Raw genomic sequence first — 24,453 nt, 5'->3', positions numbered from 1 at the left:
CCACCCGTGTTCACGAACAGGAACAGAAGCCACCAGCACATGACATTGCACAAGTCACCCAAAGATCAGAGTGGAAGAGTCCTAATTGCTGGGCGGCCCGCCCCCGGGATGTGCCTCTCCCATCCTTCTCCAGACGGGGCTCGTGGCTAAGCAGCGACTCATCCTACCAGCCTGTCACAGGCCAAGAGCAGCCAACAACTCCGCAGGCGACAATGGCCGCTGCACCCCAGGCGCTGTCAAAGCCGGATCGGCTCTGGGTCCCAGCTAAGAGCCTGGGATGCAGTGTTGGGAGACGCGGTGCCCAGAGCATCCAGTAGGTGTCGCTGTACCGCGGCCGCCGCGCGCCCCGGGGGTGGGGAGCCGGGGCGTGTCTGCCTCACCTGGGGCTCCCGGCTCGCGCGCCTCACCTGGACTCGCGCCCCTTGCCGCCCGCGCAGCGCTCTCCCGCGGCTGGGTCCCCTCCTCCGCCCCAAGAGCTCGGGCTGCAGTGCTGCTCGCGCTGCGCGTGGTGCTAGTTCTGCAACCCGCTGCCGTCCCCCGCATCCGCGACGAGGGGGCGGGGTCCCACGGCGCGCTGGGAAAGTCTGGGGAGCTGGCGCCCAGGTGTGTTCTTCCACAGGGCCCAGGCGGCAGAGAGTATCGCGTCCCGACAGTCGCAGCGGGAGGAGGACAAGACGATGCCGCTGTCCCCGCCAGCCCAGGGCGACCCCGGGGAGCCCAGCCAGTGCAGGCCCCCTAAGAAGCATACCACCTTCCACCTCTGGCGCTCCAAAAAGAAGCAGCAGCCGGCGCAGCCTGACTGTGGGGTGTTCGTTCCGCACCCGCTCCCGGCGCCTGCCGGCGAGGCCAGGTGAGCTCCTCGCCCGAGCCCTCCAGTCCCAGCTCCTTCTCCTCCCGCTGCTCTGGCCCCTCGGCTCCTGACCCCACTTGGAGGAGGGGAAAGCCCCGGGGTCTGTTTCACTCTGCAGGTTTACCTGGGTCCGGAGGGGAGTGATCGTAGCCGCTGGTGGTGACCAAGTTCCTCGCGGCTTTTGGCTCAGACCAAGCACCGGCGAGAGGAACTTGTGCCCACCCATGTGGCCTTTAGTATGACTGCAAAGTCTTCATGCAGGAGCCTCCTGCATCAGCCTGCTAACCAGAGCGGCGGGGAGTCAGGGTTGTTACCGTCGGAAGTGATGGTGGGAACTCTTCTTTGGGGTTAGGCACTACTTTTGAGCTAGTGCCTTTATCGTAAAGCTCTTTATTATGAATATCTGTCAGATCTGTGCTCTTACAGATGTTTTACCCCCATTCTCCTCGCAAGATGCGAAGGGAGGAGGAAGTGGCAGGAATGGTTACCCCTATTTCATGGGTGAAGGGAATGAGACCAAAGGATAAATGACTTCTCCCCACTGGAGCCAGTGGCAGAGCTAGGGAGCGTCTAGTTATCCAAACTGTAGTTACCATTGTACTTTTTAATTTTTATCATGGTTTTGAAGTGGTTTTATTTTATATGTATAATTATTCAACTATACCATCAGAGTTTATGCATTCGTTGAATAATAACCAATTTGAAGTAACAGCGTGTTTACATGGCTCAGAGGTGTGAAATATTTATAGTGATGGACAGTTGACAATGTCCAGTAAATCCTTCTACATGTGTTTTAAAAATACGCCCTATGAACAATGAGGGCCAGAATAAAATTGTGCAAGATTTGCATTTTAGACATATTTTTCCTTTTATATCTTTTCTTTTCTTTTTTTTTTTTTTCTTTGAGACGGAGTCTTGCTCTGTCACCCAGGCTGGAGTGCAGTCGCACCATCTTGGCTCACTGCAAGCTCCGCCTCCCGGGTTCATGCCATTCTCCTGCCTCAGCCTCCCCAGTAGCCGGGACTACAGGCGCCGCCAACACGCCCGGCTAATTTTTTGTATTTTTAGTAGAAACGTGATTTCACCGTGTTAGCCAGGATGGTCTCGATCTCCTGACTTGGTGATCCGCCCGCCTCGGCCTCCCAAAGTGTTGGAATTACAGGCGTGAGCCACCGCGCCCGGCCCCTCCTTTTATTTCTTAAAAAAAAAAAAAGAAAAAAGTCAAATTTACAATCTATTTGCATTCACTTATTGTATTGAGTACCTTAGCTAAGTGCCATGTGCTGCGATATAAAAAGCAATGAGAGACAGTAATAATTCTGTCATCAAAGAATTCTTAGTCTCTTGTGGATACCAAAAAGTGCAATGATAGATGCCAGCACAGAGGAGGGGATCTTGGAGGCTTCCTGGAGGAGGATAGGTGAAGTGGCTTAGGCGGAAACAGGGAGGAGCAGCGAGTTCCAGGCAGGGGCGGAACTGTGCACATCACCAGCACTTAGAAGAGTGTGGCACTTCCTGAGAAGCGCAAGTGGTTGGAGCGGGAGGTCTAGGTGTGAGGGGGTAAGGGTAGGAAAGCTAAGAGAGAAGTCATTTTATTTTTCTCTCATATTTTATCATCCACATTGGTAATCAGTTGTAGTAGAAATATATTACTTAGGCAAACATTTACTGTGCCTATTTATAGATTATACTTTCTAACAAAATACATTACTTAATAATAATGTACACAGTATTGAAGTTATTTTCTATTACCTCAGTAAATTTTTTAAACATTTCCATCGTGGTTTTCCTTTTAAGATCTAGTTTCATGATTTACTGCTTATCAAAACATAATAATATACAGCTATAGATAATGTATTCACATGTAAATACATTTTAGTCTAAAATTTAAAATAGGAGATTTACTTCTCTCCTTGAGTTTTTGTGTTTTAGTGCAGTCTTAAAATACCTCATTTTTTCCTTCAGAACCCTGATGAACTTTGTATTAATAAATGTGGTCTGTCTTTGGGATGTTTTTCTAGTTAGATCATCTTTATAAATATTTCATTTACTTTTAAGAGAGTGTACTTCTTTCTGGTTTAAAGAGAGTGGCAAAAGCACCCTTAGATTTCTAGCCAGTCTTTGCCCAGTGTGGCTCTCTTGAGCCTCCTGACTGTATCGGTTCATTTCTGTCCAGTACTTGGAAGTGATGGAATTTGGCTGGAATGTGCAGCACTCACTGTGGTTTTTGTCTCTAAATAAGGAGGAGACAGTCAGGTAACCACCCGTATTTGCTTATTTGATTAATATTATGGGTGTTTAGGTCAGATAGAAATGAATTTATCTAATTATTGAATTAATAACTCAAGTTATTTCACCTCTTAAACTCTCACTCTCCTCAACTGTAATATGGAGACAATAGGATGCTGACTCTGTAGGGTTGTCATAAATATTAAATGAAAGTTTATGTTATTAAGTGCAAAAACTTTAACACGTTTCTGAGCATAAAGTAGAAACTCAGTAAATGCAAAAGCATCCTCGTCGTCATCATCATCATCATCATCATCATCATTATCATCATCATCAAAGCAAAGGTCTAATGGAAGAAATGGAAAAAATAGGTTTGGATAGGGGAAAATCCAACTCTAGGAAGAGCTTCTTTTCCTCGAAAAGGTTACCAGTCCAGCTGGGTGTGGTGGCTCATGCCTCTAATCCCAATACTTTGGGAGGCCAAGGCAGGCGGATCACCTGAGGTCAGGAGTTCAAGACCAGCTTGGCCAACATAGTGAAACCTTGTCTTTACTAAGAATACAAAAAAATTAGCCGGGCATGGTGGCTCACGCCTGTAATCCCAGGTACTCAGAGGCTGAGGCAAGAGAATCCCTTGAACCCAGGAGATGAAGGTTGTGGTGAGCCGAGATCACGCCACTGTACTCCAGCCTGGGCAAGAAGAGTGAAACTCCATATTAAAAAAAAAAAAAAAAAAAAAGAAAGAAAGAAAGAAAAGCTTGCCAGTCCAAAGATTATTTAAAGTTTATTAAAGTCAGATTTTTGTATTCTGCAAATATTTGTGGCTTTTGGTATAGACATTCTAATCAATTATTTCCTTATATAAAATAATTTGAACATGGCTACTTCCCTTTCCAAAATTTACTCTTAAAGTTTTTTTTTCCAACTTGGTTTTGGTAAACATGGTCATATGATGTTATTTTTCACAAAGATAGAGTTGCTGCCCTCCTGAGTCAGCCTCATCCCCTGTCTAGTCCGTAATTCTCTTGCCATTAGAGGGTCTAGTGGTGTGGTGGAAAGAGCATGGCGAGCTGTGGCCAGGCCACTTAGCAGTCACTAGTGGCACTGTAATTTACCACATTTTAAATTATACTCTGTCTTGTGAATAATGTGTTCAGAATGTGGATTCTCTACTTGGATTTAAATTCTTGTTCTTCTGTTAATACTTACCATGACACCGAATCCTATCATCGTAGGAAAGTTATTAACATTTTTGTGCCACAATTTTCTCATTCACAAAATGGCAGTCATAAGATTTGTTATAAAAATAAATGAGTTAATGCATTTCAAGTGCTCAGAACAGTGGCTGGCACATAGTGAGTGCTCAGTCAATGGGAGTTGTTTCTCTTTTTCTTACTAGTATCTTGCCTATGCCTCCTTTTGAGTAGGAATTTTGTGTGTTTTTCTGCTATATAATGAAAGTGATTCCTTCTTTTTATTTTCTCTATTCAAGCCACTTTGTGTTATTTTGGTTTTTTTAAATATTAAAAATATTTAAAAAGTAAAACATAAAAAGGCCGGGCGGGGTGGCTCACACCTGTAATCCCAGCACTTTAGGAGGTAGAGGTGGGTGGATCATCTGAGGTCAGGGGTTCGAGACCAGCCTGGCCAACATGGTGAAACCTGTTTCTACTAAAAATACAAAAAATTAGCTAGGGGTAGGGGTGGACACCTGTAATCACAGTTACTTGGGAGGCTGAGGCAGGAAAATTCCTTGAACCTGGGAGGTGAGCTGAGATCGTGCCGTTGTACTCCAGACCGGGTGACAGAGCAAGACTGTGTCTCAGAAAAAACAAAACCGAAAAAAATGTGAATAGAGACAGGGTCTCGCTATGTTGCCCAGGCTGGTCTCGAACTCCTAGGCTCAAGCAATCCTCCCACCTTGGCCTCCCAAAGTGCTAGGATTACAGGTGTGAGCTGCCTCACGTGGCCACATTTTTTGATATTTTGATTAGAAGTAGGTTCTGAGCTAAAGGTCAAAAGCAGTGAATTATTTCCATTGAGTTCTTTGTTTAAGAAACTATATTTTTTTAAAAAAGCAGTGAATTAAAAATTATCACAGTTGAACTGAATTGAACCCCACATCTAGAAGCAAATATTAATGCTGTCTGCAGGAGAACCAAATTCAAGCAACGGATGGACATAATCCTGTGAAAATCGCCCACCTTGTTTCATTGCAGGAAAAGTGTAGCTAGTGTCAAGGGCAGAGCATCCTCATTGGGCAGGCAGAGATCTACCTCTGAGTGAAGGCCAGCAGGCTCAAGTTTCAGAACTACAGACAATCCCTTAGTTTTTCTGTACTCAGTGGACCTTTCCTTTCTATGAAGAGAAAACAACTAACTCCCGGTTTATATCACTAGAATGTTGTAAGGATAAACTATTGCTGTTTGGAGGTTTTTTCTTTTTTCTTCAGAAAAAGAACAATCATTTAGAATGTTATCTGAAAACGTTCTGGAACTGTGTAGAGTGTTAGTCTTCATAACTTAAAATTGATTCTTGTTTCCAGTCTTTTGTGGCTGGCTTGGTGCTTAGGACTCTAAACAGGTTTAATTATTTTCTAGCATAAAAAACATAGCCAGGTAAGTCTGTTTTTGTTTTATGTAATGTTAGATTTAAACTGGTTAGTACTGAGTTTTCCCTCTTGTTTTCCTTATACTAAAGGAAAGAGTTTTAATTTTTAGGTTTATTTTATTTCACCAGTGTAAACCAGAAATTTAAAAGTAAGTCTGCCACTTACTAGCTGTGAGCTTCTTGGGAAGTTATTTTACCCTGCTAACTTCTGTTTTATGATCTGTGACCTATCTCTTAACATTGTTTTTGAGACTTAACATTTTTAAGAAAATGACTAGCCTAGTGCCTGGCAGATAACAGAAGCTCAGTAAATAGTACCTCTGAAAGCATGCCACAGTCAAAAGATAGTAGACTTTGGTGTTGGGTAGACTTAGTTTCAAATCTGCCTCTGCTATTGGGATAGATTTTTAACTTCTTTAAGTCTCAGTTTCTTCACCTGTAAAATGGAGGCAATTACACTTTTTTTATGGAGCTCTAGGAGGATTGGATGTTATCTATGTAAAGCACCCAGCACAGGGCTTGGCTCAAAGCAAGTGCTGGATAGAGGAAAGGTGGTGGTCAGCAGCAGGGGCTATAGTGGCAGTAATAGTTGTCATTATTGTTGTCTTTATAGTAATGGTAGTAGTTTTAATACATGCATTGTTACTTTGTGAGCGGAGTAAAAAACTTCAGAAGCCCAGAAGTCGTAACCAGGTCTGTCAAGTTTTAAGGTACCTTGGAGTATTTGGATGTTCATGTTGGTCTCTAAAAGGGAGACCCCTCATGCACTCTCAGTGCCTTAAAAGTCTTAACACATCTCACTGAGGAAGCCAAGGCTAAACTTTATACTTGACATTACAGGAGTTTTTCCGAAGTGATTTAGGGGTCTGAGTTTAGCATAGGGTAATCATTTGCCACTTATCTCTGTCATTGTATTACTTTATCCACCCTCTATTTCTACACTTTCCATCATAATCTACTCTCCATAATCAAGTGGCAGTGACATAAACCCTTTTGGGGACCTTTAGTAAGACCTTTGAAACTTGAGTTCACTTCTTTTTTCTCCTTTGGTTTTTTTTTTTAAATATTGGTCCGGGCATGGTGGCTCACACCTGTAATCCCAGCATTTTGGGAGGCCAAAGTGGGTGGATCACAAGGTCAGGAGACCAAGACCATCCTGGCCAATGTGGTGAAACCCTGTCTCTACTAAAAATACAAAAATTAGCCGGGCGTGGTGGTGCATGCCTGTAATCCCAGCTACTTGGAAGGTTGAGGCAGGAGAATCGCTTGCAACAGGGAGTTGGAGGTTGCAGTGAGCCAAGATTGCACCACTGTACTCCAGCCTGGGCAACAGAGCCAGACTCTGTCTAAAAAAAAAAAAAAAACTCAAATATTTGTCTACTCCCTTTCTCATTAATAGTTTCGTCAGAATGTATGGCTTTTGATTATAAATCTTATTTGTAGGTCAGGCATGGTGGCTCACGCCTGTAATCCCAGCACTTTGGGATGCTGAGACAGGAGGACTGCTTGAACCTAGGAGTTCAAGACAGCCTGGGCAACAAAGTCAGACCCTGCTTATACAAAAAAAAAAAAAAAATTAGCCAAGTGTGATGACACACATCTTGGTCTCAGCTACTGGGGAGGCTGAAAGTGGAAGGATCGCTTCAGCCCAGGAGTTAGAGTCTGCAGTAAGTTATGCTATTGTACTCTAGCCTGGGTAACAGAGTGAGATCTTGTCTCTAAAATAATCATAATAATAAATGAGTAAATCTTTTTTGTAAGCTGAGATAGTGAGTTGCTGCTGTAGTATTTGTCCACAATTAAAACAATGCAGTGAACATATTAGATGTTGAAATAGTTTCCAATTCCTAATAGTCATTCAAAATACACATCTTACTATGAACATTAAAAATACATATCTGGGCCAGGCATGGTGTCTGACACCTGTAATCCCAGCACTTTGGGAGATGGAGGCAGGTGGATCACTTACTTGAGGCCAAGAGTTTGAGAGCAACCTGGTCAACATAGCAAGATCCCATCTCTTAAAAAGATATAGACACACACACACACACACACACACACACACACACATATCTGTCTTAAAGTTTGAGTTCAGCTAAGGGCTCAGTTATGTTTCAGGAATGTCCATGCAGAAGAAAAGTGATTTATGTATTCAAAATCTGTGTCTGGTCAACATGAGAAGATCATTTGAAGCTTGAATGGTGTGGTGTTCTATCTACCTTGAAAAACTCGTCCCAAAGTGAGTTTTCAAGGTATAGGATGTATGACTGTCTAATGCTTGTGAGGAGCTTGGCAAGAACAACCAGCAAATTGCTTGCGAGTCTCATTAGCTCATTTACAGTTCCCTTAAAACATAGCTGCATTGGGCTAACTCAAATGCCTCATCAACATACCTGTACAGATTCAAATATATGAGAAGTCTTCCCTCTAGAGAGCAAACCCTTGCTTAGTGCTGCCTTTACAGCACTGTGCATCTTCTGGATGGGTCTGTTCAGTGGAAGAGAAGCAATGACCCCTCATAACAGAGACCTAGATTGAGTTGCTAATTATTCAGCCAGTATACAGTATACACTATAGTGTGGTTACTGAGATACTGAATAGTTTAAGAGTTTCTGCCATAATTAGTACCTCACCTACTACTTCAAAAAAAATAACTTAATTCATGTTTTCAAACAAAATTGAAAGCTTGAAGGAACCATATTTATAACAACAAAATGTCACTCAAAATGACGGAGCCTATCAATGTATTGTTACCTATGCAAGAACTCCCTTTACAGAGCTTGAAGTAATGCTAGTACTGTGACACATAATATATTTTATTCATGATTTGTCATTTAAATGTGTTCAGAATGCTGATGGATTCATAAATATCTCATGAAAGCACAAATTTTGACAAAGTATCAGGGGGCTCAAGGACATACAAATGAGGCAGAGAATCAGAATCCATTTGCAGCGTCCCCAACCTCTCTCACTGGCATGTTATAGACAAGTAAAGGTTGCACCCGTAGCTAACACACACAAAAAGAAACACAATGAACAAGTGCCTTTTGTTTGTTACGTTCTCATAAATGGCAATTAAATGAGTAAAAGTAGGTTGGTGTTAAGCTTGGCAAAAGATACTGTGGGGAAGAAAGCTGGCTTCTGGTTGTGTTTCTTGTTTGTGCCATTTCAAGCTAGCAACCCTAACTGAGTCTCAGTCATGAGAATTTAGGGTTATTCCAAAGGTAGTATCGACAGCTCAAATAAAAGATTTGGCCAACAGTTACATAAAGTCACCATGCACAGTACACCTCTTAATTTTTTTCAAATTTGTTTATAAGTAGTAGCATAAGCTCATGATAGTCTTTGGATTCCTTTTTTAATCTTATGATTAGGATCAAGGGTCAAAATAATATGTGCTGCATATAAGATAAGAAAATAGAGGAAGCATGTGCTTTATAATAACTTCAGACCATGTTTGTGAAAACATTGTTTTCCATCAAGATTTGAATTGCGAGATGCAGTTTATTCAATGTGCACTATGTATCAGACACTGTTCTAAGTGCTTTACAAATATTAACCCACTACAGTGAATTCATAACTTTCCTCAGAGGTAGGCCCTGTTATTAGTCCCATCTTGAGGAAAAATGAGGCACAGCGGGGTGTGATTATTTGGCCAAAGTCACAGAGCTCATAAGAGTGAGGCTGGGATTCCCCAACTGGTGGTCTTGAGTCTTTGTGGTTAATCACTGCAGGTTAATCACTGCAGGTTAATCACTGTGGTTAATGCTGCTTTCTTTATATTCTTATATGAGTTCTTTCAGCCTCCAGATCTCACAAGTAGAAATTAAAATACATATGGGAAATCAAATTAAGTTTTTGTACTAGACAATTTCTATGTTAAGTAGTGGAGATAAAATATATTAATTAATAGAAATATAAGTTCATTGAAATCTTAAAAGAAAAAAGATTTTAAAACAGAAATTCAAAAGTATGTGTTATCAATGAAAGTATCATGTCTAGATTCTGAGTTTGGGGCTTCTGCCCAAGCTGTGTCAGAAAAAGGCATTACCAAGAGGTGGATCTAGTTCATATCCCTTCTTCTGCGCTGGCACAGGCAGTAGAATGCAAGGTCAGAGATAAGTGGTAGATGGGGGGCCCTCTAGTTGCTGCCCATGCTAAATAGGGATGGCAGAATTTCTCAAGTAGTTGCTTTACCAGTTGCTGCAGAAAGCTGCTCCTGGCTGCTCTCACTTTAGGCCTCTAGAAGCCCTGCTACTTGAATCCATTGGTTTTACCTCCTGACTTATTCTTGAGGATTCTCTGGCAATGAATACAGGTTCCACCTTACATTGACACTTCAAGGATTTCAAACCGTTGTGGATACTGTATCCCACTTGAAGTTTATAAGTGTTGTGTGAGATAAGGCCATACCGCCATTCTGAGGATAAGGAAACTGAAGTTCATGGAAGGTAATGCAGGTGGAGGAAGCAGGACTAAAACTCAGATTTTCTGATTTTTTCTTAGCTGTCTTTTTGGGTTCTCTTGCATTGCGTACTATACCTCTACTCCTGGCCTGTACCCACCTTTGACAGGAACCCAACTGACTCATCTAACTTCCTGATGACTATTCTCCTGGAAATCTTCCCTTAGTTTCATAAGCCAACAACGATGAGACTGTCTGATCCCTAGATTGAGTTACTAGTTATTCAACCGGCACCTATAGTCTGGTTATTGACATACTGGATAATTTCTGGGTTTCTACTATAATCAGTACCTCACCTACTACCTAAAAAAAGCCAACAAAAATAAAAATAACTCAATTCATGATTTTTTAAAAAGTTAAAGCTTGCACAAGCCATATTTTATAACAATAAAATGTCACTTAAAGTGATAGAGCCTACCAGTATGATATTGTATCTATGCAAGAACTCCCTTTACAAGGCTTAAAGTGATGCTGGTACTGTAACACATAATATAATTTAGTCATCATTTGTCATTTAAATGTTTTCATAATACTGATGGATTCATAAATATCTCATGAAAGCACAGCTTGACTATTTTTGCATCTGCTGTTAGGAAAAGGTATGATAGTTGAAGCAACTGTTGACATTCACACTGAAATTCAGTGTCTCTTTTATCATACATGTCATTACAAACCTAAGAACTGGCCTTTTCAAGCCTGGGCAGAGGAGGCTCACCCAGGCCTTGCCAGCCACTCTTGGCTCTGCTGCCTTGCTTCCTTCCCCACTGTTGGCTTCCTTCCCCACTATTTAGCTCCCATGAACTAAGTGGTTATTATCAGCAAAACAAGAAAATGTAGTTACTACAAGGGTGGGATTACAGAACTATTCTCTTTTGTATTGGCTATCCAAAACAATTTTGTCTGGAGTGGACTCAATTATCAATCAGGAGTCCTACGTTGGAACATACTTAGGGTTTGAAACAAGAGCACTTGTATTCCTGTGTATCAGTAAACGTGTTTAAACAAGCTTGTCTAAAACTAGATTTTGGATTTCTTTCAAGATAAAAGCGAAGTAGGACTGAATGTCTGGCATTTGCTCAAATGTTTTGACCTTTACTAATTTGCATTTTGTGATTCTTGTAATCTCGCCCTGTAAAAGGTTTCAAGTACTTTGACCTAGAAGTCTTAGTAGCTAGGTGCATTGCTGGCACTTACTTGTATCCTTTCCTGTTGTTTCACTTTTATTAAAAGCTTTTTTGTATGCCCATAAGGAAACAACCAGTCAGAACAGCTGATAACTGTTGATGATATAGAGAGGCGATGTCTTCATCATTATGCAGTTTCTTCCTACAGAGACGCTCCTCAGGAATTCATGCATCAGCTTTCTCACTTACTGCAGAATTTCTGGTTGCCTTTCCGTGTATAAGCATACATTGGCTACAATTCCACTAATTTACAAAGCCAGCAGAAGTTAAACAAAGAGGAGCACCAATTTATATCTTAACGCCACTCCATAACTGATCAACAAAGAACAAAAGAGTAAGTTGGTGCAAAAGTAATTGAGGTTTTTGTCATTACTTTGTTTTTGTTATTACTTTTTGTTTTTTAGATAGGGTCTCCAATTGCTCAGGCTGGAGCTCAATGGCACAATCTCAACTCACTGTAGCCTTGACTCCCTGGGCTCAGGTGATCCTCCCACCTCAGCCTCCTGAGTAGCTGGGACTACAGGCACATGCCATCGTGCCTGGCTAATTTTTGTATTTTTAGTAGAGATGGGATTTGGCCATGTTGGCCAGGCTGCTCTCAAACTCCTGACCTTAGGTGATACACCCACCTTGGCCTCCCAAAATGCTGGGATTACAGGCATGAGCCACCATGCCTGGCCTTTTGTCATTACTTTTAATGGCAAAAACTGCAATTACTTTTGCACCAACCTAATAACAACAGTTGGGTTTGGGCATGTTTACTGAGAAAAATGGATGTGGCGTGCGGGAATGAAGGAAAAGGATTATTTTTGGCCAGATAATTCTCAATCTCTCCTATAAACTAAATAAATATAAGGAACTTTTGTCAAGTAGATATAAGACAAGGGACATGAACAATTCCTTATTATGTGACAGTTGCTTTCATATCAGTGTATCTCATTTAATCTTTATAGTAGCTGTGCCAAATAGGTATTTCTACCTTCATGTTTATAACTGAGAAGACAAAACCTGAAAGTAGTATTTTAGCTAATAAATGACAGAGCAGTATTTGAAATACTTCTTTCTGGCTCTAAACCTCAAACTATTTTCACCACACCATGAAAAAACTAAAGCTCATTGAATGAGTAGTTGGTAGAGGGTGTGTGTGTACAGGGGAGGTAACTAACTGATGAATAAAGCTTCCCGTAGAAATGTAGGTGCCCATTTACTCTCAGAGCTATCTCCCTGAGCAGGGAAGCATTTCCTCCTTTTGATTACATGCATCCAACCTGGTCCCATTGTTCAGAAGGGTATCCAGGAACAAAGAATTCATATGCCTTATAAAGTTAATGGTGCATTCTTATTTTCCTGGGAACCCCTGACTTGAAATGATCTGTGACTCAGTTCCTGAAGTGTTAACTAAACCTGTTGCACCTGATTTCCAATCTAGCCACAAAGTCTTAGTACCTGCTACTGGGATGATTCACTGAGTGTGTAAAGGAACTAAGGTGACAAATGTTGAGGATTTTTCACTCTGCGTAAAGGTCACAACCCCAAAAGAGGAAAGAAAATGCTGGTGACCTAAACTTCAAATTCATAGGTGATACTGTTGGCATGAAAGATGTAGATCTAGAGACTTGATGTAAAAGGATTATGAAAACCTTGTAAATAATCTTTGTCTTTATAAGAACTAGTAAAATTGTCTTTAGTGCCCATTTCTCTCAAAACTGAGTTTTATTTTGATTTTTATGTATGTGAGAGAGTTTTAAAATTATGTTTAAGAGTGTTCATTAGTTTCTATGAATATTATTGTATACGCAGAGCTAACTTCTCTGTCAGTAGGTCATAGAAAAGAGTAACTTTCTGTTTCTATTTTACTAGACTGGACATTTATATGCTCTAGTATTTAGATTACATGTTGTTGGCTTAAAACCTAAATGATTATAGTCATTAATACTGTTCGTTTTCCAAAGTACAACTGGAAATTTGCTACTTTATCTTAAACCACACTCTTTTATTATAGACTTTCTCTAATTTTAGAAACAATTACCCAGTGATAATGGTAATTGAAGCAGAAGGTTTGCTTCTTTTATGTGTGACTGTACCGGAGCAGTTGTTACTTCTCTCCAAAGTGGTCTTGATGTGTGGTTTTCAGTGACTGTGTTGGTCACACTCAGAAAGGTAAGTAAGTGTGACATTGAAACTGCACTAGTATAATTCATTTATTAAACAAACATTTATAGACACCTGCCGTATGTGAAGCCCTGGAGTGTGGGCTGGCAAACCAGTTCAAGTTCTATGGTTGGCAAATTGAGTCTCACTCCCCGATCTTCTAGAGAAACCGTAATATTCACCATTAAAATGATAAAAAGTTGCTACACTTACCGCTATCATAAAGAAGAGAAAATATTCAAATATACATAAGACAGCCTGGCACGGTGGCTCACGCCTGTAATCCCAGCACAATAGGAGGCTAAGGTGGAAGGACTGCTTGAAGCCAGGAGTTCGAGACCAGTCTGACCAACATAGGAAGACTATGTCTCTTTAAAAAAATAAAAAAATAAAAAAAATAACTGGGCAGGGTGGCATGCCCCTGTAGTCCCAGCTACTTGGGAGCCTGAGGTGGGAGGGTTGCTTGAGGCCAAGAGTTCAAGTGAGCTGTGATCGTGCCACTGCACTCCAGCCTGGGCAACAGAGCAAGACGTCTTGCTAAAAACAAACAAATATGCTCAAGACAGAGGCTGAGCGATAAAAGAACTTAATCCCCACAGAAGGTGAAGAATTTATATTTCTTGAGTGTAATTGTTACTGCTAAAGGAATTCCAGAGAACACTTGATGATGTTAGTATATAGAAATTCTCTAAATGGATGGTTCTATTTGTCTATGATCTAAAGATATACATATAGATATATACATTTGTATATATAGACACATTCATACATATATATACATACATACATTCTAGCACTAAGTTCTTTACTGATATAAGTACTCAGTGCTAGACTACCTACTTAGTAAATTAAACATGTACTTACAACATCAGCAAAGCAGGAATAAGAGAGAAAAGAAAAGCCAAAATACACCTGAAAGTTCTGTGTTATTTTCAGATATTAAACTTTGTTTTAGGGTTTAGAATTGATTTTATTTTGAATGACATATTGAGGTGGGGGAGGCATAACCTTTTTGATGATTAATGTTTCTAAAGACAATGATACAGACCTCTGTATATACCTTGTTTAAAGAGTACTGTGGCCAGGCATGGTGGCTTATGTGTATAATCATAACACCTTGGGGAGGCTGAGGCGGGAGGATCACTTGAGGCCAAAATTTGAGACCAGCCTGGACAACATAGTGAGACCCTGTCTCCATAAAAAACATTTTGAAATTAGACAGGTGTGGTGGCATGTGCCTGTAGTCCCAACTACTCGAAAGGCTGAGGCAGGAGAATTGCTTGAGCCCAGGAGTTCAAAGCTGTAGTGAGCTGTGATTAAGCCACTGCCCTCCGGCCTGGAAGGCAGAGTGAGGCCCTGTCTTTAAGTAAGTAAGTAAGTAAATAAATAAATAAATAAATAAATAAATAAATAGAAGAGAGCATTGGCAGGGGTTAGGGTGGAGGTGGGAGAAAAAGTATGATGTGAACTGTGAAAGGTAACAGAGAAATATGCCCCATTTATTCTTGTGTTCATCTCATGAGTCAGATTCCAGGCCCAAAGGTACCACTTTATCTTCCTTAAAGAGGCTCAGTTGGTTAGCATCACTTGTTAAATGTCCTGTCCAGTTCTGTGTAAGTGGTCAGATTGGTGAACATCTCCAGTAACTGTTCTTTTATGGTTTGAGACTCCAGTTTTATTTTTTGATACATTTATTTTTTGATACACTTGGCTTAGCTGCTTTGGAGGCTTCACGATATTGAGTAGTTCCCCTTCACCCATGGGGGTATATATACCAAGACCCCCTGTGGATTTCTGAAACTGTTGATAGCACTGAACCCTCTATATACTATGCTTTTTCCTAAGTACATGTACGTATGATAAAGCTAAATTTATGAATTAGGCACAGTAAGAGATTAACAACAGTAAGTAATAAGATAGAACAATTATAACAATATACTATGATAAAAGTTACATAAATATGGTATTTCTCTCTCTCTGTGTCAGAATATCTTATTGTATGTGAGATTTTTGGACCACAGTTGACTGTGAGTGACTGAAACCATGCATAAGGGAGGACTGCTATAGTTATAATAATTCACAATCTCACTGTCTATGGATTACACTATTAACATTGTGTTCCTTTTTGGTACATATTTTCATATAGCTTAGCAGTAAAGATGAAATTATAGAGCGAGTAATTTAGATGGCTTTTGTATCTTGTTTTGTTTTTCATTTCACATTTTATCATAAGCCTCTCCCTACTTCATTAAAACATGTGAAATAATTTCCTTACTCATTCCCCTCTGTGTAAGACCTTTATCCACATCTTGAACCTCAGTCTCTGGATATTCTCTATTTGTTTTTCCAGACCCACTCTCCACCCTCCTCTGTGCTCAGAGGCTGTGTTTAATGACTTACATGAACCTAGCTCTTTGTCCTCTGGCTTCTATAACCGTTAGGTTCTGCCAATGGGAAGCTCTGGAGGCGAGGGCAGGCGTGGGAGGTCAGGCTAAGTTAGGTAGTGGTTTTGTTACTTTGCAGAAGGCCACAGCTTCTGATGGGTTGACCTCTTCTATAGCTCCGATCTTGCCAGTTCCAGTACTCATTCCGTCCCCTTGCCTTTATGCTTAGGGGTAGTAGTGGCTTCCTGCCATTGGGAGCCCTGGTCTGCTTACCATTCCTTACTGGTTTTCCCTTACCTGTCCATATCTTGTAACTAGTCAGTTATTTAAACACTTCTCAATTATCTCTTTGTGCGTACCATCGGTTCTCTGCTGAGAACCTGGCTGACATCTGAATCCAAGTGGTACGCTCTTTATGTTTTAGGTTTGGGGCTTTGTACTGCAGAAAGATAAAAGACAGTTCAGGATTAGGTAAGAGAGTTAAATTAGTTCAGGTCTGAGCTGGTGTTAGTGAAAAATGGCATAGACTAAATTAAATTACATTTAAGAGATATAAGCAAATTGTTTCTGGAACAGGGAAAAAGGAGCAATCAATTCTTGCAAGCACTGTATTGAACACCTGCACTTAAAAGGCAAGCAGGATACCTTCCCTGCCAAATGTTTCCAGTTGTCTTGTTTTATATGGATAATATTAGTTCAATTGTTTCATTTTCCTTTTCATCCTGAGCTCTCATGACTAATTCACTTCTGCTTTTCCTCCTGGTTTCTGGGCAGTTTGCATATCCGTACATACAGTCCTCTATCTCCACTTGGATAGTCCTTCTTCATCCATGTGTTGCTGCCTTGTAGAAAGCACTCTCAGGGTTTTGTGAACTGAATGGATACCATGTTTTTGGCATGCTCCCTTTTATGAACAATAACCCTTTTCTTCCTTAAAGGAGACACAAAGCATGTAGCAAAAAGCTAACTTCATTCCGTTTTGCTTCAGCTCTAGATCTGAATCATGACTTTCAAAAACAAATGCCAAAGCAGTCATCAGACTTACTAGGGGTTGTTAAAACTTCACAGGTCTTTTAAATTCAATAAATGTAATGGAAGAATGTCAGTGTTTTCTGTGATTACCAGGTTATCACTGACAGAATCTCTGACTGAGAGAATATTAAGGCTTATTCCATGACTCACTGTGTTACTCATAAGTCCTAGTGGTGTATATATATATATTTATATATTCATTTGCAGTCTGTCCAATATTTAAATAAATTTTATCTATTTTTACCTATTTTTAAATATGTCTTTGTTGATCAGATATTCACATTATATTTCATGCTCTTAGAAATGTGAATTACTCTTAGTGTATCCTACCACAGGTACAAATAAGTATAATTTACTTAAAATTCGGTATGTGAAATTTCCATCATTTACCAATGACCACTGATGGCAGAAAAGACAAAAACAAAAATTTACTGGTATAGAAATGAGAGGACTTGGGTTTTAATTTTAGATTTCTCAGTTACAAATTAGGTGACTTTGAGCAAATTACGTAAATTCTTTGTGCTTCAGGGTATTTTTCCATGAAACAGGGATGATACCAATCTCCCTGCTCCCTAACCAGCCTGTTGAGTGGCTCCCTTGAAGCCATGTGTGAGAGCATGGTGAGGAGTGGGAAGCCTCAGGTTTAGGGAAGCCCTGTCACCCCCCGGTCATCCCTCACACAGCTCTTACCACTTCTTTTCTGGAAGCTTTGAGCATTCTTTTCCCTTTTCCTGTGGTCTTCCCAGAGGTGAGTAGACAGAGGGCAGGATTCACTTTCCCCTACCTTTTGTCCATTCTAATCTTCTTTCTAGCGACTCCTCTCCAACTTCTCAACGTATTTCTGAAACATCTCCAAAGTTCTGTTCTGAAGCTGGTACGGGGCATTCCCATCCATTTCCCTGTGCAAAGTGGCAAGGTGGAAGTGTGGGGCCTGTAGATCCCATCACTGCCACGCCGCAGGGCTCAGTACTCAGCACTGTTCCGCACTCACCTCGGTCTTGCACCACCCAAGTGCCTGTGGGGATTGCTGTGCCTAGATACACACACCCATATTTCTTCTTCAACTGCTCCTACCAGGTGCCCTCTCTTACAGACACTACGTATTTCAGAGGAAGCACATATGGGCTTCCCAGATAATTTCCAGAGGTAGTTAGTTTTGGTTGTCTCCATTTCACAGATTAAACAACTGAGGCATGAGTAGTCCCCGCTACTATACAAGGCTGAGGAATGAGAATTGCTTGAACCCAGGAGGCAGAGGTTGCAGTGAATCGAGATTGCGCCACTGCACTCCAGCCTGGGCGACAGAGCCAGACTCTGTCTCAAAAATAAATAAACAAATACAAATAGAATAAAATGATGTTGAAGTAAGAAAATAAATGAAAACATTTATTTGATTAGTAAAGTAAAATAATAATCTTTTTTTTCTTTAAGAGATGAGGTCTTGCTCTGTCCTCCAGGCTGGAGTGTAGTAGTACGATCATAGCTCACTGAAGCCTGCAATTCCTGGGCTCAAGCAATCCTCCCACCTTAGCCTCCTGAGTAGCTGGGACTATAGATATGCACCACCATGCCTGGCTACTTTTAAAAAATTTTTTGTAAAGATGGTGGTCTCGCTGTGTTGCCCAGCTTGAGGATTGCTTGAGGCCTAGTCTCCAACTCCTGGCCTCAAAAAATCCTCCTGCCTTGGCCTCCCAACGTGCTAGGATTACAGGCATGTCTACCATGCTCAGCCATGATTTTTACATTCTAATTACAGATCACACTAAGGTGGACGTAACACTTTTAATATAATAAATTCTATATGTAGAAAATAATGGATTGTTGTTAGTAACAAATGGCTGGCCATTGAATCCTTAGTTTGACTCTCACCGACTTTGTGCTCTTTTGAAATACACTGTCTCTAGGGCATTTCCATGTTTAGAGTTTGATAACCAAAGACACTGCCCTGACTTGCGCAATTTCAAAAAAGAAAAACCCAGAAGTTGTCACCCCACAAGATACCTTTCTGATCAGAGCTGTTCATGTTCAGGTCCCAACATGCAGCTTCCGTTTTTTTCTTAAGTGGAAATTCGGTAGCATTGAACACAATATATTTAGGAAATTTAAATATTGAGTAATTTCAAATATCTCTAGAGTAATTTCCTTTGGGAACATGTGATTTGAAAAGGTTACTATTTGAATTCCCAAGAGATTCTGGAACCCAAAATTCAGGGCTTGGATGTGGTACAGGAACCCAGAGTACCTGAAATCCAGCTTCTCTGAGGCATCAGAGCTTGGTGGGGGGTCAGAGGGCTGACAGACTAGCCACCTAAATGACTCTGATGGGTTAGCACAGAGAGGAGAGTGTGATTAGGTGATGCTACCTGTTTCTGTGACAACCTTTGGAATTTCTTCTGTGTTCTAATAATTTAGGTGAATTCAGAAAAGATGAGTAATCATAACAATTTTAGAAAAGAACTAAACCAGAAATCCAAAGTCTTGGATCTTTGCTAATATTAGCTATGTTTATTCAGTGACGTCACTTGACTTTCTTGAGGCTTAGATTCCTCATTTATAATAGGAAGGGTGAATTCAGTCTTTTATCATAGGGTTTGTTCTGATCTTAAAGTCTCTGAATTACATAGTTTAGTTGATAATTTTTACAGGAAAGTTTGTCATGTAAGTACAATAAGCAGCAATATGTAATGTGTAAGGAAATTGAACTCATTCTAATGATAGTTATTTCCACCCTTTCAGTGGGGGTGCCCTTGATGAAAAGTAGAGTCATCAAAATCAAGATGTTTCAAACCCCTTCTGAGTAGAAATCTTAAACATCTTGGATGATTGCAAATGGGAAGGAGGAAAACTGCAAAAGCTATGTATTTTTTTAGACACATAACGTGCAAGAGTGGATTACATAAATGCTATTTCAAGGAATCTCTTAAGATGTACATGCATTTGTGTCTGTATGTTTGATGATCACTTTACAAATTCAGCATAGGATCATAACATAGAAACTGAGGTATGTCCAGACACTCCTATATGCGGCATAGAAGAACTTAACTAATGACAAAAATTCAGGGGACAAAAAAGCTTACAAAATTTATGTCTGACTTCTTTGTAGTCATAATGTGTCTGTTGACTTAATAAAATAGCATATATTGCTTTCTTTACACGTTTGAATCACAGTGTCTTGTGGCCAAAATTCCTAAATTCTGCTGATGGTTCAGCCATTTCCTGGGTATGTTACCTTAGGTGAAGCATTTTACCTATTTGGAGCTCAGTTCTTTCAACCATGAATCCTAAGTGCTAAAAACCATATCCAGTGAAAGACAGTTTTACTGAGAGAAGGTTACCTAGGAGATTGGCATCTTAGGTGAGTTCAGCTAGAAGCAAACTCTATGACAAGGATGTAAGTGTAGATGTAATCCAGGAGATACCTGTGGGAAGTGAGTAAGAAGCCAGCCAGTAAAGGGGGAATTACAATGCCATTTTCCACTGTTGGTAAATAGAGGTTGATCCTCTTGGGAAATCCTGGACACCATTGTAGAACTCAGAGCTATGCCATCTTTGGGGACAGGAGCCGGAGTATTAAAACACCAAGTTCTGCCAGTCATTGGTTAAGGGCTGATCCTTAGAAACAGGCACTGTTTCTCTGGTACTTTCTGCTTTGGGCAATGTATGCTCCTGCTGGCCAGAAAGCCCCCAGGTGGTTGGAAGTCCAGTTGTCCCAGGCTATATTATCTTGAGGTGATATGGACGGGGCATGGACAATGTCTGTCATAATCTAGTTACAGGGGTACAGCCAGAGGACATCTAAACTGCTGGACTATGGTGCACCAAGGGAAGATAGATATGCACTCACTTCTAGAAGGAAACACCACTAAGAGACACTGAAGCAAGACACCAGGAAGCATTGAACAGTCCTCCTCAGCTGTGTCGGTTTCCTGTCTACCTCTAAACAAAGGCATGCAGCAGCCAGGGAGGGGCAGGCTCCTGAGCTCTTAATAGCCTTAGATTTGGGAGGCCAGCCATGGGCATTGCAAAAAACATGTTGACAGTACACGTGTGGTTAGTAGTCAAAATTGCAGGGCCTAATTGCTGGCTACATCTAGGACATAGCACTTTAAGGGGAGTAGCTTCTGTGAGGACTTTGTTGATGCAAAGAGCAGAACTGCACGGAGAACCTGATTTGTTTTGTGGAAATTCTTCTTTTGATAGAGCAAGAAATTCTCTGGTATGTTGTAGAAGAATATTAGGAGATACGGAAATTTTTGTTAGGTTTTATGGGAAATCAAGCCAGTTATTAGCAGCATTCGTGACAGATTTTGAAACATCTGGGCTTTGAAATTTTTGTTCCTTCAGTGTCACCAGTTTTGTGAAAACTACCTATTGCTTTCTAGGTAAAGTTGACTTTTAAAAATGAATTTTTTGGCCAAGCACGGGGGCTCATACCTGTAATACCAGCACTTTGGAAGGCCAAGGATAGAATAAAAATAATAAAAATCAAATTTTCTACCAATTGCTCTTTATGCAATGGAAAAGAATGTAATCTCTGTTAGAATTATAATTTCCTTTCATATTTTTGTAATAATTTAGATTTTATTTTTCATATTTATGCCAGAATCAAAAGCTAAGTGTTTAGAAACAGTTTCTGTGCTATTGGCATGCAAAAGCTAGCTTTGGATAATAATCCATGTACTTGTGATTATTATAAAAAATTACGATTAACTATAATATGACCTGATGAATCATTGTCCTTGAGTTAGCCACATTGTAAAAGACAATCGTAATTAGAACATCATGACTTTATTACTATCAAATAATCTGCTTACTACAAAATTATTGGCATCCAAGTAGGGCTAATGGGAAATCCTGCAATTGTTTTTTTTTATGTCTCTATATCCACGAAAGGCAAGTAAGTAATTAAGTGGGCAGAAAGACTCTTGAGGTAGCTTTTTCCGGAATGGAGGTTGTGAGTTCAACTTGAACTAGTCATGGAACCATAATTTTAAAGATTTTTTTAAAGTATAAGAAGGTATTATCTCATCTAGTATTTCTCAAAATGTGTTACTTAAATATCCAAGTCAAAATCACTCAGGTAAAAACCAGATTTCTCTTCCTCTAGAAATTCAAATTTGATGGATCTGAGGTCTGCATCTTAACCTCCGTAAGTAGTCATTAAAGGTTGAGAACCAAGGATCTAGCCCAGTTGGGATTAGGAAATTGAAATCCCAAAAGGGACCTTCCAAGGGCACCCAGCTATTCAGTGGCAAAGCTGGGGCCAGAACCAAGCTTTCTCTAGTTTAATGTTCATAAATGCATTTCCTAAACTTATCCTTTGCATAAGTGATGATAAGTAATCTTTTACTATCGAATCAAACATAGCAGATGTATTGTCTCAATCCTTTCATATATGTAAATGTGCAAATGGAATTTACACAGACTAGAATAATAGAATAGTTTATAGTTTTGAAAGGCTGGACTTTAGTTCCTGAAAGACTGTGAAACAAAACAGACAAAAAGTGCTGGTATGAATGATCTCTAACAAGGCTCCCATATGAATGTATCATGTGATGTGTCACACGTGTTTTTCCTCTGATCAGTTCTTTATTTCCACATCTCTTGTTCATATTTGGCAAGTTTGCCACAGATAACTTCCTCCTGCAGTTTTTCATATGCAATCTCCTAGGTCTTCCAATGTGAATACACTACTTAGAACCACATAGTTGATGACTACCTGGGCTGGTGAGTTTTTTGTGATTAGTACTTGGGGCTAGGGAAGTTATAATTGTGGTTCTCAACCCTGTGTGTGGCCAGTCAGCTTTGCACAGAGAGAAAAAAAAGCTTCCTTGTTCATAAACTGCATTTCTAACAGGGCAAGTCTTCCTGCAGATGTGCAGTGTTGGCCATGCAGGTACCAGGTGAGAGCAGGTGTGAACTCAGCACAGCACATGACCTCTCTTGAGGAGCAGCTTGCAGAGCACTTAACTGCTGATGGTGTGAGGTCAGTGTCACCTTTCTTAGGATGGAAAATAGCATGAGTTTAAACTGTGACCCAAAACAAGGCTACAGAGACTCCTCTTTGACCCACTGGTCCTCCGGGGACTTCCCATTGGTAACTGGGGCCCTGTTCTTTAGAGCAGTGGTCCCCAACCTTTTTGGTACCAGGGACCAGTTTCATGGAAGATGATTTTTCAATAGACTGGGTGATGAGGGGGACGGGGATGGTTTCAGGATGATTTAAGTGCATTATATTTGTTGTGCACTTTGTCTCTCTTATTACTACATTGTAATGTATAATGAAATAATTATATAACTCACATAATGTAGAATCAGTGGGAGCCCTAAGCATGTTTTCCTGCAACTAGATGGTCCCATCTGGGGGTGATGGGAGAGAGTGACAGTCGAATTACATTGCTTATGTCCAGTCTACTCCATAATCTCGTTTTGGTTACAGTCACAGAAGAAAACCCTGCTTCACAAAGATGCTTCTCAGTGCTTTTGTGGCAATCTCAATCTCAGGATATTCTGGCTTGATTCCATCCAGAATGTATGGAGATTTGAAATTTTCTCCTACTTTTAAGTATGAGAAAAACATACTTTTAAGTATGTTAAGTATGTATTAAAAGTAAAACATACTTTTAAGGCCACCATCATTTGTGATCTCAAGCAGGTGATACTCTTCTAACTCAGACGTCAATTCACCTGGCTTGTTCACAAATGGGTCACGGATACATTCTTCCCAGTTCAGTTGTGTTTTGTGGTTGGGGAGTAATGCTCAAACTCTTTTGAAAGCTGAGATAGGTGATCATGCACCAGCTGGGAGAAAGAAGGACTCTGGCTCAGTCTCTTTCAAAATCTCTGCTAATGTTTGAAACATGTCAGAAATCCCAGTGTTCACTCATCGCCCCCATAATTCCAGTTTGGCTTTGAATGCAGCCACTTTATGTGCCGACTTGAACACAGTTGTCATTCTCCCATGAAGTGACAGGTTGAGTTCATTGAGCAGGTTGAATATGTCACACAAGTAAGCAAGTTTTGCCACTGATTCTGTGTCAGTGAAATGTGCTGCCAGTTGTGACTGTTTTTCTAAAAGAAATCTCTGGAACAGCTCTCACAACCTAAAATCTCTGGCCAGTGATCTACCTTTAGAAAACCATCTCACTTCTGTGTATAAGAGAAGACATGTGTGCTCTGCATCTGTCTCCTCTCAGAGCTGTTCAAACAAACATGAGTTAATGGCATGTTCTTTAATGGTGGTTGATAATATTAATCACATCCTGCAAGACATTGTTAAGTTCAGGTGACAGTTTTTGGCTAGTCAGTGTTTATCTATTGGATACCACAGTGCATAGACTCACATTCAGAAGTAATCTCTTTGACCTGAGTAGTGAAGCCAGAAAACCATCCAGTCATGGCAGCTACTCTGTCCATGCATATACTGACACAAAATGACCAATTCGGTTTTCCTGATGCATAATCATTCGAAGACTTGAATAGTTCTGCCGATGTGATGTTGGTTGGTAATAACAGTGCACATAACATATCCTCATGCACATCCTCCTG

The 24,453-nt window shown here is 40.5% G+C and overlaps 1 protein-coding gene across 1 annotated transcript in view; it reads left to right on the top strand.

Moving 5' to 3' along the window:
* Window positions 1-584: 584 nt before the first annotated feature.
* Window positions 585-24,453, top strand: part of AIM1 (absent in melanoma 1) — a 191,636-nt gene continuing 167,767 nt past the window's right edge. Inside the window, exon 1 of the mRNA XM_011996072.1 lies at window positions 585-850. Within this exon, the coding sequence (XP_011851462.1) occupies window positions 678-850 (173 nt within the window). The 5' untranslated portion in view covers window positions 585-677. The remainder of the gene's footprint in view (window positions 851-24,453) is intronic.

This window comes from Mandrillus leucophaeus, unplaced genomic scaffold (genome assembly GCF_000951045.1).
Source record: "Mandrillus leucophaeus isolate KB7577 unplaced genomic scaffold, Mleu.le_1.0 Scaffold501, whole genome shotgun sequence".
Classification (NCBI taxonomy): domain Eukaryota; kingdom Metazoa; phylum Chordata; class Mammalia; order Primates; family Cercopithecidae; genus Mandrillus; species Mandrillus leucophaeus.
This window is presented reverse-complemented; position numbering and strand designations above follow the sequence as displayed.